We start from the raw sequence: 15,002 nt of genomic DNA on the forward strand, positions 1-15,002 counted from the left end.
TAGAGGTATTGTACCATAAACTTAAGACAAATGATGATCTGTGGGTGGTCATGGCACTCCATCACAGCAGTTTGTTAAGAAATATGTACAGTAGAGCCATGGTATGGCCAAAACCTTCCTCAGTCTAAAAAACTATGTATGTTTAAATGTGGCGTTTAAGTTAGTAAACACATTAAACACAAGTGTAGTCTAATAACCCTAACCCTTTAGATTGAATGCATGCACATAAATAAATATCACCACTCTCTCATCTCATTTTTAAAGAATTCCCATGCCCGAAAGTGAATGGTTTAAACTTTACCTTATGGTACAGCTCACAACAGCAGAACGGCTTCAGGCTCAATGTTTAATTGTGTGCTGTCCTATAACTGTAACTATACAGACTTTTCAGGCTGTACTTGGATCCATGAATAAATAACGCCCACATACTATGTTTTGAATTAAACATGATGTTCCAATTTCAAGATAATACTTTCAGCTTTTGCATCCCATTTTAATGTGGACTTTCCTTTCGAGACACACACACAGAAAAGCAAAGTTGTCTTGCCAGATACAAAATCTAAATTTCTTTCGTATTGAGTGGATTATGGGGAGATTTGGACATTATCTGTTCATAATTCAATGATAAATTCAACATCAAAATTGATTTGCTAGAAACTTTGTAATTTCTCCCACTGATTACTGCTACATTGGAAAAATTGGTGGGGAAGCATTTCCTTTTACAATTAATGTTGGCAGCACAGTTATAACACAGTGATAGGCATAGCTTCTTAATCATAGAATAAAATCACTTCGAAAAAAAGACTATTGGCAGTTAAATATTTGGTTTTTAGTTTCAGACTAAAGTGTGTCTTTATGGCCAAAGAATGTGATATGACTATAAATATGCCTAGTCTCTTGTGAAAAAAAGAGTCTCTAATCTGTTTGTCCTCAGGTTCCCTCTCCTCTCAAATGGGATGTAGCTGTTTGGTGATTAAGGCCTACTGATCGCAGTACAAAATCAATTTTCAAATAAGCACATTCTTTTGCACTTTTTCAAAGAGGGGCAGCAGACTGGGCAAATCGTGTTTATCCCTTAAACTCTGCCTCCAGTTTTCCTGCCCCAGTGGAGGGCATGAATGGCAGGGCCCATTCTGAAGACAGTCTGCAGGATGCTGCAGGATGATAATGGCTCTCTTCTGTCTGCAGGCGCCAGCACAAACATATGTTAACTTTCTCCACAGTTTGAACACTGTAATTGACAAAAGTAGTAGTAGTACCTACAAAAGTAGTGAGTACCTGGAGCAGGCAGGAACAGAGAAAGCAAAGAAACAATGTTTAAGGAGAGTGACTGTGAACAAATAACAGGGTTTGTCATAGTTAGTACATGTTGAAAAATACAGTATAGAATAGACGAAAGCACACTGCGATTTAATTGTTACATTTTAAACTAAAACTAAGCTGCATTGTTTTATTTGGAAAGTAACACCACACTAATTACAGCGTCTAGTCTGTTTCGTTAAATTTTCTATACCATAACCCCTCACTAGCTCCATAACCTCCACACCACAACAGTAAACAGCGACCCAGACTTGGAGTGGCTGTGCTGGCTGTGCTAATGACAAGGCATGACACAGTAAGGGAAAACAAGGTTGTTAAAAAGCAGATGTCTATACCAGTTCACAGATGGGATTGATATTGACATGGCTGGAGGTGATATGTTCTAGCATAGGTTCTACGTGGAAAAATGTATGTGCTCTAATGAGACCGGGTGGCTGGGGCTGGGGCTGCAGATGGAGGGAGAGGGGGGTATTTTTACTCTTTGCCAACTACATATTCCGCTCAGTCTAAGCAAGACACAGGTGACGTGAGCAAGGAAGGAGGCAACGTCTTTGATCAACCAACCGGTAGGTATACTGTACCTACTTTATTTTTAAAAAGTGGAGCAAAGAGAATATATCTGTCTTAAATTGCTAGATCAGTGTACTACAGTGTTAGTTGCAAAATATTTCATATTATCAGTGATTACAGTTTTGGGATTGGGTAATCAGGAAATATCCTAAATTTGTCATCATATTGACTTTAAATTACATTTTTCTTCCTTGGGTTTTCCATTAGTGATCATGCGGACAGTGGAGCTCATCCTCCTAATGGGACTAGTGGATCTGAGCATCGGCCAGCCTTACAGTCAGATCCAATGGCTTTCCATTCTGCGAGGGCGGCGGCGGCACGCCGGCTTGCAGGCCGAAGACGTGGACTGCCCCCTGGAGTGCGACTGCCCCTCAGCCTTCCCCACAGCTATGTACTGTCACAACCGCAACCTTCAGCATGTTCCCTACGTCCCCTCACATATGAAGTATGTCTACCTGCAGCGTAACCAGATCACAGGCATCCAGGACGGCGTGTTTGACAATGCTACCAACTTGGTCTGGGTTGTGTTGTTTCACAACCAGCTCAACTCAGACAAGATTGGCAAGAACATCTTCATCAAGCTCAAGAACCTGGACCGGCTTTTCTTGGATCACAATGAGCTTACCCGTGTGCCTCCTAACTTGCCCAAGTCTATCAGAGACCTACGGCTTGGTCACAATAAGATCTCAAAAATCCTCCCCAACTCATTCGAGATGATGGCCAACCTCAGTACCCTTCAGCTCCAGGAAAATGTCATAGAGGATGTTGGAGGTGTGTTCAAGGGACTGAAGTCCCTGACCATGCTGGATATGAGGAAAAACAAGCTGAGAAAAATTCCTGTCAACCTCCCTGAGAGCCTGCAGCAGCTCTATCTGGAGTTTAATAACATAGAGAATGTGCCAGTGGGGTTTTTCACCACGTATCCCAAGCTGCAGTTTGTTCGTTTGGCTCATAACAAGCTGACAGATAAAGGACTTCCATCTAGTGTCTTCAACATCAGCACACTGGTTGAGCTTGACCTGTCCTTTAATAAACTGGAGAAGATCCCTGTGGTCAGTAGAAACCTGGAGAACCTTTATTTGCAAGCCAATAAAATCAAAGGTAGGGACACATCTCTGTTACTTTTTTTACATACTCTGTTTAGATATTTGACGCTATGACATCTAAAAGTAGTTGTGAGCCAAAACCCATTGGAAATACACTATACCGCTAATAACTGTAATAACTGTAATAACTGTAGTGTTTTTAACTCTTATTTTTAACAATCAAAAATAATATCAAATATTTTGAAAGCCAAAATCTTTTTACAGTGAAACCGGTCTTAACCTGTGTAAAGGTTTTTTTTTTGTGATTGAGGTATTGCAGAACAAAATTGTAGACCAAGCACATAGGAAGCTCCACCCTGGGAACAGGAGAAGAGACAACAACCAATCTAGGCTAATAACAAACACGAATAAAGATAAACATTCATGTAAATATGAATGGACCATAGTCAAGCCAGCCAATAAGAATTACAAACAGGTGGACAAAATTTTTCCAATTGCGCCCCTCATCCACACCCACTCCAACACCACCAGCCACCCACCCTTAGCTCTAATACCAATACAGTCAGTTTCAGAATAACCTCTTGGCCTTTAGCCTTGTAGAGACACATACAGTATCCATGACCATACACAAGGTTTTAGAAATACAGAGAACCAAAAAATGAGAAGAAGACTTCGGAGGGCAAAAATTGGATAACAATACCTTTTAAAATATGTCAGTGGGGATTATAGAAATGTGTATCAAACAGTACATAAAAGTTAGCAAAATTATCTGATGAGCAAGATTTTTAGGTGAGGAGAAAATAGTGTTCCAGACTGATGGCTAATTCCAATCAATGGTGATAGACTGAAAATCTTTTTCCCAATTTATTTTTTTACTGGAAGTGGTTTAGTGTCACAAGAAGAAAGTTTTTTTTTTATAAACCGAGGCTACCAGTTTAGGCCTGGTAGTTATTTGAGCTACTAAGGGTGTTGGGCTAAGAGTGTATCCCAAGGTACTCAATACTTTTTAAAAGCTGTGTGGAGCTGAAGATAAAAAGAAAAACATGAAAATCCTGGAAGAGACTAGCACTCCTTCAAATCTTGGAAAGAGTGAAGACCTTTATCATTAAAAATGTCGCCTACCACATGAATGCCTTGTTTAGACCACGGAAAAAAGAAAGGTGTGGACCTAGACAAGAGTGCATTAGTATGTTACTCTAGTAACCTTAGATTATGGTTTATACTTGTCTTATATAGTGGCATAAGTATTGATTTTGACCATTTTATTTTCTGACCAGATAAGGAGCCAAACTTATGGAGTCCAAGATATACAATAGAACATCATCTGCATAAATGGAAATATGATGAGATGTCCCTTTGATTATGATGGGAGGTATGCCATGATTTTCCCTAACTACCTGGGGCTAAGTTATTATCACTTAGTACTGTAGGTTTATTGACTAAGTGGGACACACTATGCTGCTCACTGAGCAATTAACAACATACAAATCTTACAAATCTTAAATGGCAGAAATATGGGTTAAAAGTTTAAACTGTTGTGCACGTTTGACCCTCCCAAAACGACCCACTGGATTTGGTAAATGAAGTCGCAGAATAAATTTAAGGGACAAAGGAAGTAGTGTTTATATATATAAATACTATTTTGAACTAGAGTGAAGTTCAGACATATAACAGTTCACCCATACTCTTTCCAGCTGCCTTGTTTTAACAACATCATTTAACTGTATTTGGAACATCCTCCGGCTTCAAACCAGATTTAGTAGATCAAATTTCTAAAACTTACTATTTTTTCTGTTGTCTCCATTTCTTAAAGTTGGATTTGTGTCTTGTGTCAGTGTCTTGGCTGAGCTTGAAGCAAAGTTGAAAAATTTCAACCATTAGATTACAGCAAAGGCAGGATTTTCAAATTGTATCAGACTTTGAAATGTCGCCCTTTCCTCTGAAGTAGGGGTTTTCCATAAACACTTTCCCCAGTGGAAGCTCATACACAATACAAATAAAAAAAGTTCACAATGAAGAAACACAATAAAAATATATGCAGTAAAGTGTATATTATAAAATAAACTTTATGAAAATAAAAACTACAGAAAAAGTTTGACTGAGTGTAATTAAACAAGGGGAGACATTTTTCTATTGATTGGATGGTGTTACTCCGTGGCTTCCAGAATAGCTGTAATATAGAAATATGTGAGCCAAATCTTGCCTTTTAGCACAGACATACTTAAAAGTCCCAGGAGGAATATACAGCAGTATTCAATTTTATTAAAGTTGGCTTTGTTTGATTACACATGTGATGTGAATGCATGCTACTTAACATGACTCAAAAGAATGACAGACTGTGAGACAACACATAGCCTACCTTTATTTCTCTCTTCTTGTGTCTTTCAGAGTTCTCCCTAAGTAGTTTCTGCAGCACAATCGACATGACAAACTTCTCCAACCTGAGAATGCTGCGTCTGGATGCCAATGAGATCAGCGCCAGAGACATTCCTGCTGAAGCTGCTTACTGTTTGCGGCGTGTTGCCTTTATTGATGTGTAGCGCTTCCTGATCTCTCCCACTGGTGTGTCATAACTCAATCAGGGTGTTGCTCCTTCTGTGACACCCCCACTCATTGTCACTATATTTACATTATATCATTCACTGTCCTCTCTATCAAAGCATACATATAATGTATGACATAATGTTTTTTTAAACTGTTATGAGAGCTATGATTATTATTCCAAATGATCAAACTGTTCCCTTATTAGTTAACAGGAAATACCACAGTTGTATAAACATGTATCTAGATGAAAGGCATGTGGATGACCGAGAGCAATGAACAAGATCCTTTCAACAACCTAATTAGATTATCAGTTCCAGTATTCTGGCAAAAATAATACAGAAAGTATTAAGTTGTAGCTGATGACTACAAGTTCTGCTTGTGTAATGTCTGGCATGGTATAACCTAATCAGTGTGAGATTCAGTTTGGATCTTTGCCTCCGCCATGTGGCACAAGGTGATATAACAGTAGGTTGAGCAGTGACAAATTTCATTATTATTATTTGGCTCACTTATTATTTGGCTCACGATTAATGATATTGAGTTTACTGTTTGTTGTTACATCTTTAGAATAATTTTACTTTAAAGAGTGTTTGTTTCTTTAACTGATGAAAAATATGCATTCCTTCTTCAAATGAGCCTCTGAATTATTCAAAGATAGTCATATGTTGGTTTCAAGACTGGTTTTACTGTATTATCTGTTATTTAATGTTTTATTTTTGGGGTTTTTTTTTAGTAACTGTGTTTCAGTAACTTAAAAAATTTGTTTAGGTTGGGATTTCTGAGCCACTGTGTTTTGTACTGTATATCTCATAGCAGTGTGTCCTTGACAGACAGATTAAGTCAGTAAACTAATATCAATATTTTTAACCTTTGAATTGACATGACTAAGTTTGTATCCACCAAGCCAGAAAGCTATAAATTATACATTTTTGTGTAACGTTAATCTTTTATCTAGGAATCCATCCTTTTGTACCTATTATTACATTTGAGGGTAAAAAAAAAACAGTTTCCAGTGTTATTTGCTTCCCTAAGCATTCACGGTGATACTATTAAATTGTATTATATTATTATGTTGATATTACAGCGATATATTTTTAGCAAGAACAACATGTTCGGTTTCCTCTTATTTGAAGATAAAAGGGGCAGAGAGGTTATGAGAGAGAAACAGGTGGCAGCCCTCTTGACAATAATTCTAACTGGTATTAGGGAGTTCCCACACATTAATTGTTGAACACAATTTACCTTTTCATCGCCCACAGCTGAGATTAATCCTCTGTAGGCACATAATCGAATTATAGAAATACTTTCCTTGTTTGGTAATGGAGGAGTGTCTTGGGATGAAAAATGGATTACTGCCATTGCAAAAGTGGTCTGCACACTGATAAGCAGTAGCCTGTGAAATTAATTGTGTTATAGATCATGTTATATTGCAGGCTTCACATGGTTCTGCAGAGGCTGTGGGGTAGGGCTTTGATTTTCTTCCCTCTTCTGCTTCCTACACAGATTCTACAAAAACAAAGTAGAGGCGAGCACACATGTAAATGATCACATGTGGGAATCTTTTGACAAGATTTACTGATGTGGCCATCTGCGTGACACAGACACATGTTTCACTTTGTGGGGAATGTTTAACCTGACATTATGAAATGTATTATTATAAAACATTAGGCCGGGCTAACCATGAGGATTGAAAGTCATGACAGCATTAAGGAATACGCATGCACTTAGCCCATATTCTCTGTCATCATTATACTGTTACTTATTGCCATGCAATAATAATTAAAGTCATGCATGCATATGAGTACTCTAGTAGCTGTTGTAACTTTAACTGTAGTAGCACATTATTCCCAACAAATCCTGTCATTCCCTGTGCGGTGAAGACATTACTTATGAAACTGCAGCAGCGACTGGTGTGCATCTATCAAGATCTTTTCTCCACCTCTCTGCCAGTAACAAGAGCTTAGTCTGTTTGACCAATAACAGAATATTCTCCAGAGTTCATGTTGAAACTATTCATCCTGTTTTCAATAAAACTGGATTTACAAATTTTAGCTCATAACTTTCAAAAATAGTCTCCATGAAGACTGTGTATTGATCAGCAGTGTAGGCTGATAATGAATGGAACTAAACCACTTTCCAAAGCAGAGGGAAAGACCATTTTGGCAAGGATAAAAGCATTTTTGACTCCTCATAAAATGTTAATTCAAACAGTATATAGGCTATCAAGTGGCTTAAATCTTTCAATGAGGCCATTACCTCTTTAGATGTGATTATATTGTGCTCATGTATGAATGCACTGGTAGCTGGACAGCTTGAGAGCAATATATTTTGGATATGGTATTGATGGTTAACTTTTATTATCAATACGGTAATTGAATAGAGTGAAACTAATAAATAACTTGTGAAATGTTTGGCAAACAACATTACAAACAGTTAAGCCGCAGAAATTGGAGACACATTATTCAACATTCATAACTAGTGTAAAAATAAAACTTTTTTTTAGTGAAGTTGAAAAGATATCTGCAAAAGATAGCACATAACCGTAATATACACAGCACATTATCCAGATAAGGTACATCTTTGCTTTCAGTCAAAATGAAGCTTCAGATTAAATAGGAGAGCGTGATACATTACATACACTATACTGATATGTTCGTGATGGAAAAATATACAGCCTCACAAGTGTTCTGTCTGCTGCCGCAGTGACGTGCTCTTTACCACCTGAGGAGAGAAGAAAAAAACTGAAAATACAAAGAATACAAAGACATACTGTAGGTGCAGTGCATACTTTACACTGAGGCTGACACAGGTGTTAGTTTAAGATATTTAATCTGTGCTGGCTCCAGCTGTTTAATGACCATAGCCCTTTGATGTAGGTTAGAAGGATACTCACATTATTGTGGCTCCAGCTCTGTGTCCTGCAGGTTTCTGCTTTAATCCAAAAGAAAAAGGGATGCATTAGGATGACTCCAATAAACTTGGAAAGACCAGTCATTTTAATTTTTATAGGACAGCATGTTCTTACCTTGAGTTTGTGTAAGATCTTGATCTGTGAGGGTCGTGAGCTTTCTGTTAGGACACATAGTGTGAGTAACTACAGTGTGAGTGACAAAGTAACAGAAACACCTCATTTTATTAAATTCTGATGTAACTAAAACACTTGAAAACTATGCTACAGTTCTGACTGATGAAAGAGCAGGAGGCAGGCGACTGACAGGGTTGTGTGCAACAATTGAGACCAATTTGGGAAAAATGTGACAGTACTGGAAGATACTGGGCATATAAAAGGACTGGCCAGTAGAAGGTAATGCTGCAAGCAATAGAAAAGTCTCTATGGTCGATCCATTTTTTTCACCCTCTGTTAAAACTTCACTGCGGTGAGCCCAAGCTGCACCACAGCCTCCATTCTCCTTGAACGAGTAAACTGCAAACTTTTTACAGCCACCCTTCAAATATACAGTGGGTGAGTGTTTCCTGGTCAAAAGATACATTTTCAAGTTTTTGGAAATGTGATGTTTATGTCATTTCTTTCTCATCCCTGTAGACAAAGCAAAGCTAGATATTGATTCTCAAATGTTGGGTTGTGACCCAAGATGGGTCACGGGATCTTTTTAAGTCTTTTCAGTTTTATACTTTGACACAATGATTCTCACTGCAGGGAAACTGGGCTGTAGTGATGGGAACTCCAGGTCTTTTGAAAGAGGCTCTGGAGACTACAAAGAGCCATATGTGTGGATCCTGCTTGGACTCTAATGTAGTTATAGGCCTGACTCCAATAACGTTTTTGTATTAATATTCCAGTATTGCGCAAAAGGTGCGCAAAAAAGAGCCTGCCTTTGTCAGAGGCAGTTTACGGTCACGTTATTTTTAAGTCTCATAGCATTCAGCTTGTAAATATCTATATATTACAACACAGCCTAGAAAATGTTTGACCATCTGCCTTTGCATGGGACACTAAAATCAACAACATGGACTCCTTTATTTGACTGTGCAGGATTACACTCTTGCAAATATACTCAGAAAAGGTAATAGACCAGCTGCATACTGCAATTCATTGTTAATTCAGCTGACGACAATTAAAAAATTATTGCGCATATATAAACACCACTATATATAATTTAATGTGGCATGGCAATTCATGGTGACAGACCAAATACAGCAACTGACACGATATGCTGATTCTGTAATTTTTAAACAGTATATTCACAGACATGCACCTGCCCCTAATAACGTGTGATTTCCAGTGTTGTCCATTTCCTCACACAGCATTATAAGCCCTCTCCATCCCTCTGTAGTCGCAAATTGTCACTGAGCACAGAGATGATGTTAATTAAAGTCAGAATGGGTTTAGTCCTTAGAACTTAGGCTTTGAGAGGCAGTTGGTGGGGTACCATGTACCCACACACTATGGCATTAGCAGGAGAGGCAGGAAATAGAGTGAGCAGGGTCATAGAAAACGTGGCCAGCCGGCTAGTATAATCATTCTGCAAGTGGAGAATTATCCACCTCATCAAGCCTTTAATGTGGTTACTCTCTATCTGTGTTCTTGCATTCACTGCCAGCCATACAGCATCCGTCCTACTGTGCCGCGTGTATTATATCACTGCATGCAATCATCTTAACAAAGACATAAAAAAATTAATATTTCCTGAACGAGACATCATTCCCACCTGCTTTGTCAAGATGTCTGGTCTTGGTATTTAAAGCTCAATCAATCAGCTCTTAACAAGACAACCCAATACTCCTAACTATATACTGCATCTAGGTCAGATACAGAACATAAATTTCTCCACGTGGATTAAAGGATAAAATGTAGCCTATCGAACTTGATAAAGTGAACACTAAACACAGCCATAGCCGCTTATTAACTCTCATCCGCCAGAAAGGAGCTGGTTCCTATGTGACCACGTTTGGTTTCCTCACAGATAACATGTTAAGGAAGCATGCCACAGCCTGTATAGAGACCTAATATAACTAAACCAAGGTCGGGTTGTAATTCAAAAAAATAATGTTTCTGCTTTTTTTCCCTTTTCATCAAAGACTGTACTGTTAGCATATTATTCCTTTCTAATTTACGTATGTTTTTACCAGGAATACTCTGCAGCTCTCACTGTTTCAGCGCCTTTATTTAATGGGGTTCTTTAGCTCATATCAAACCTTTTGTCATTAAAGCATGGTTGCAGCAGTATTCATTAAAATAAATTAGAGTTGTTTAATCTTAAATAATGTTAAGGTCATAGCTAAAGCTTAATGAATAAGGACAAATGTGGAGGGCTGGTACTTCTGCACGTACTTTATTGCCTTGGGAACCTTTATTGCCAAAACAGAAGCGCCGGTACCTTTTGTGTGATGAGACAGTAGAGAGTAAGTATGAACAGCAGTCCTCCGCAGATGGAAGCTATGATGAAGCCAAGCTTGTACAGGTCTCTGACTGGTCTTCTCTGAGAAGCCTTCACCGAATTCCTACCATAACTGTCTGTAGAAGAGAACAGGAAATCTGTGATTGCAATAGCTCCACACATCTGCATAATTCATTACAGGTCTTTCTAGAAGATTGAGATTCCCACCTGTAAAATATGTGGATGACTCTCTGGATAGCTCTGTAGTAGAGCTAAAGGTTTCTGTGTATTCGTGCTGGCAACTCCAGTCCACTGGTGCATCGCTGGTCGTTACCAGCTCCCAGTAAACAGACAGCACCTCTGAAGCCCTCTGTAGCGCCTCTGAAGGAGACCCACTGTAGAGCGTCTCAAAACTCTCTGGCTTATCCTGCAGCAGATTCCCAGAAACATACCTTAAATATTTTCAAGTATTGCAGATTGATCTCCTTGTGCTGGGCACTTCCTCACATTATTTCTTTGTCATGTTTTAAATGATAGAAAATGTAAACCTTCACCCCTGAGAAATAGGCTACTAGTACACCACTCAGAAACACACACTCACCTCGACCTCTTCATTCAGCTGTGGCACACATTTCTGAGAATAGATGTTGAGGATGAGCGCTCTCAGGGACTGAACATAGTCATCATTGACTGAACCCCGGCTATATTTGAAGTGGGTGGTGAGGAGCTCAAGGATCCAGGGTAAAGCAGCTTTTACAAAGCAACATTTGCTCTGTGGGAAATCAGAGTGTAAGGCACATGAGGTACATGGAAGGTGCATGAAAGCACGATACAGTTAATGGAAGGTTTGATTCAAAGGTTTCTGAAAGAATCAGCAACAATAAACAAATATTACATTACCAAACTTCTCCGTTCTATGAATGTGTAGGTTATCGAGCACCCACTTCTCAACTGGTTGTCCATCTGCAGAAACAAAAAATGTTTGGTGGTGTGATTGACTTTTCTGCTTCTGTTTTAACAGCTGTTTTTAATGCTGTTTCAACACCTACCAGATGCCTGACTGTAAGCAGGTGCTCCCTAGTGATGGAGTGTCTGCATGGACCAGGGACCAAAGCCATATTCAAAGGGAAGCTCAGGAACATAAGCACACACAGACACTTTACCTGCAACTGACACAACCATTCATCATCTTAATTACCTTCACATCCCTAAACTCTTCAAGAAGGGTCTGGCACACATTTATTCAGCTGTAAAGTACAATTCAAGTAGACATTACTCAAATAGATTATGCATCCTAAAATAGCAAAGTGAAGAATACTCTCAACCACCAACTCAGAGCCAATGTGGCATCCTGACCTAGACCATTTCAATATGAGTGCACTTCACATAGCAGTCTCACTCTGATTCAGTGATCCCTCCCAAATTCTGATAATCTTTCCTTAATAAGAGAGCTTTCTTGTAAATTATTTTACAAGGAAAACCAAGTTTTAAAAAAAACTTAAATGGAATTTCCTCCTAATTTGTGCCATAACAGTATAACAGTAGGCATCTGAGCAACTTTTACCCTCCCATCGAACATCTAGTGGTTCATGGACAATGCTGTTCAGTTAGGGTAAAAACAATACCTTATTTCTACTACTGCACATTATTTCTGCTTCTCGACCCGAGTCCTGGCGAAGTATTGGGAATTGAGTTGAGTTTGGGCAACATGTACAGCATGTACAACTCTTTGCTGCGATACTACCAGTGAACGATGTTTAACGCTGCGTGACCTAAGAGGAACCCAGCCGGGTGTTAGATTGGTCCCAGTTATTCTCAAATAGTGCCCTCTACCATGGAAGCTTGGCCAGTTAGAGCAGCATGCACAGGCTCCTCCTGTAGCCAGTGCTGTCTGCTATCAAGCACCTTTTGGCAACTGTAACAATAAAATGGGCTCCAGATGGACACAATCCTTCTACACAGGATTAAAACATGGGGACAAGCATATGTTTCTCACGCTGCGGGCAATATGTCTGCACTTGAATGTATTCTGATCTAATCATGCCCTTGACTCACTTGACCAGTGAGTTTGATGCGGCTTTCGCAAAAAATGGTCAGGACAAATGCCAGCGAAACACTGAACTGAAACAGTAAAACGTGATTTATTTGTTGCTTGGTCGACTTCTGAAGTGCATTAAAGCGCAAATGACAATTCTTTGAAAGCTACCAGAGAACAGAAGTATTCTTTTCATCTGTTCCTCATATAATGTTGAGCTGTACAGTTTAACTCATTTAGGGTTTCAAAACATGTAACATAAACTTCATGCAGATCTTGTAGATTATATGTCATGATTTACCATGACTCTAAGTTGCTCAGTATGCTGCAAATGCAGATCAATTTCTGGGATCCAAAGGAAAGGAAAAAACATTGTGCCATCACGATTTTAACCAGCTATCAAAGCAAATTAAAAACAATAATCTTGAAAAAGTGACATTTGAAACAGAGAAGGTAAAAAAGTGATTCTGAAAGTAAAACAAGATGCTACGTGTGAACTGAAAGACTATCATGCCAGCCGCCAAGCCTTACTGGGAACCCACTTAATGACTGATAATGACACATAATCAAATTAATGTAATCTAATGAAACTATTGATGTTACTGGTATGTGGCAAATGCAGGAACACATGATGGAAATGTCACCTATCACATGATTTGTTTTCTCCATGCCATCCATGACATCTATGTAGGTCAGCAAACCGCACAATCAAGTATCAAACTTCATACTCAGAGTAACACTTGCATGCCCTGTTCTTTTCTTGCTTTGTACTGAGTGTATTGTTGGAGTTTTTACTGCAATGATTATAGAAAAGTTCTCACCTACCTTAGTTTTGCTCTGAATCAGGGTTGACACAAGGATTGTCATCTGGTATGTGTTTGACAATGGAAAACACCAGACTCCTCTGTCACACACATTGAAGCAAAGAGATCCTTTTCATATATTCAGTTCCACTCCACAGAAAGGAATTTGCTGTTAAGTAAATTTGACACTTCGTCATGTGGTGCTGTTCTTCAAAGCATTGCCTGATGTGCTCCTCTAGCACAGAGTGAGTTCAAACCAAGACTAACTGTCTCAGCTGACAGACGGCCCTTTTTAAAGACCTCCCCTCTCGTCTGTTTGACAAGATACGGCATCCCGGTCTCTGCAGATGTGTATAACTTTTTTTTTTTTTGGGCTGTTAATTGACTGGATAATAGGTTTTTGTTCAACAAGTGTGACAAGAGTCCTCATAAATCATTTAAAATGAAAAATTGGACAAAAAGAGCTTATGGGAGCTTTAACATGGTGCTGGTTAAATCTGTACTTGTTCTTGAAAGTCTATCCCTTGAAAGCAACATGCATTTAAATCACTGTTCCACATATGAACCCTCAGAATAACAATTTAGATCACGGGCCTTGCCTCCTCGTTTTCCTCAGGAGAATAAATGCTGTGTTCAAGTGGAGCTACCTCAGTGAAACTGAGCCAGACAAATAAAATGCATTCAACGCTTTAGAAGATCTGAAAATCACTGCGGGGCACTGCAGAGGTTGTTAGAAGCATGCTGCTCGAGGAATACAGAACTTTTCACTTTTTTTTAATCAATGTCATGTTACATCAAAAGAAAACTGGGTTTATTGGGTGAGTATGTACTTCTATTTGCAAGACCTGACTTAACCCAAGAGAGAGGGAAATACACAAATAGACATTCAGATAAACTCCTTTATGAGCTATTTTTGATGGGGAATTCTGCTCATAACATATTAACGGACTTCATCAGAGAGGAAACAAAACATTTGGCCTGGGATCTATTAACACAGGAAGTGACTTCTTGCACTTTGTATTGTGAACACTTAACATCATAAATTCATGTATCTGAATCATTTATGGTGTCATACTGTGGAACGTACTGTTTTTGTTGTTTAGCATTGAAATAACTGGGTATTTACACAATTCTTGAAGTACCAGAGAGGAAAACTTTATATATATTTATTTATTTTTTTTTTTTTTCACATCAAAACACACAATTATTACAAAAGATGTTTTATGTACACAAAGACATTCACATATGTATACAAATGCCTAATATATACAATACAATACAAATTACCTACATATATGTGAAGGTCATGAATTTAGTAGAAAGTAAACTGAATTACCTTAAACTG

At 38.6% G+C, this 15,002-nt stretch overlaps 2 protein-coding genes across 5 annotated transcripts; one reads left to right on the plus strand and one right to left on the minus strand.

Moving 5' to 3' along the window:
• Positions 1 to 1,873: 1,873 nt before the first annotated feature.
• On the plus strand, positions 1,874 to 5,559 carry fmodb (fibromodulin b). The gene is made up of 3 exons (XM_040151840.1): positions 1,874 to 1,886; positions 2,098 to 2,991; positions 5,325 to 5,559. Exons 2-3 carry the CDS (start codon positions 2,103 to 2,105, stop codon positions 5,474 to 5,476), a joined length of 1,041 nt encoding a protein of 346 aa, XP_040007774.1. The 5' UTR covers positions 1,874 to 1,886; positions 2,098 to 2,102; the 3' UTR covers positions 5,477 to 5,559.
• Positions 5,560 to 7,602: 2,043 nt separating this feature from the next.
• csf1b (colony stimulating factor 1b (macrophage)) lies at positions 7,603 to 13,896 on the minus strand. Of its 4 annotated transcripts, none has more exons than XM_040151842.1 (9): positions 13,680 to 13,896; positions 11,869 to 11,988; positions 11,720 to 11,782; positions 11,421 to 11,591; positions 11,048 to 11,246; positions 10,820 to 10,956; positions 8,506 to 8,549; positions 8,374 to 8,408; positions 7,603 to 8,201 (listed from the first exon to the last, which is right to left on the minus strand). In XM_040151842.1, the coding sequence occupies exons 1-8, from the start codon at positions 13,719 to 13,721 to the stop codon at positions 8,375 to 8,377; spliced, it is 810 nt and encodes a 269-aa protein (XP_040007776.1). In that variant the 5' UTR covers positions 13,722 to 13,896; the 3' UTR covers positions 7,603 to 8,201; position 8,374. The 4 variants fall into 4 exon arrangements, with proteins under 4 accessions (XP_040007776.1, XP_040007775.1, XP_040007778.1 ...); XM_040151841.1 differs by having other exon boundaries at positions 8,374 to 8,411; XM_040151844.1 differs by having other exon boundaries at positions 8,374 to 8,411; positions 13,676 to 13,709.
• Positions 13,897 to 15,002: the final 1,106 nt, after the last annotated feature.

Source organism: Xiphias gladius, chromosome 18 (genome assembly GCF_016859285.1).
Source record: "Xiphias gladius isolate SHS-SW01 ecotype Sanya breed wild chromosome 18, ASM1685928v1, whole genome shotgun sequence".
In the NCBI taxonomy this organism is placed as follows: domain Eukaryota; kingdom Metazoa; phylum Chordata; class Actinopteri; order Istiophoriformes; family Xiphiidae; genus Xiphias; species Xiphias gladius.

Bases quoted from the DNA above. Each gene is read 5' to 3' on its own strand.
- fmodb (XM_040151840.1), top strand. From the start codon at position 2,103: ATGCGGACAGTGGAGCTCATCCTCCTAATGGGACTAGTGGATCTGAGC. The intron at 2,992-5,324 runs GTAGGGACACAT...TGTGTCTTTCAG, and splicing joins GCAAGCCAATAAAATCAAAG to AGTTCTCCCTAAGTAGTTTC.
- csf1b (XM_040151841.1), bottom strand. From the start codon at position 13,721: ATGACAATCCTTGTGTCAACCCTGATTCAGAGCAAAACTAAG. The intron at 11,247-11,420 runs GTGAGTGTGTGT...AATCTGCTGCAG, and splicing joins AGCTGAATGAAGAGGTCGAG to GATAAGCCAGAGAGTTTTGA. The intron at 8,412-8,505 runs GTAAGAACATGC...TTTGGATTAAAG, and splicing joins AGATCTTACACAAACTCAAG to CAGAAACCTGCAGGACACAG.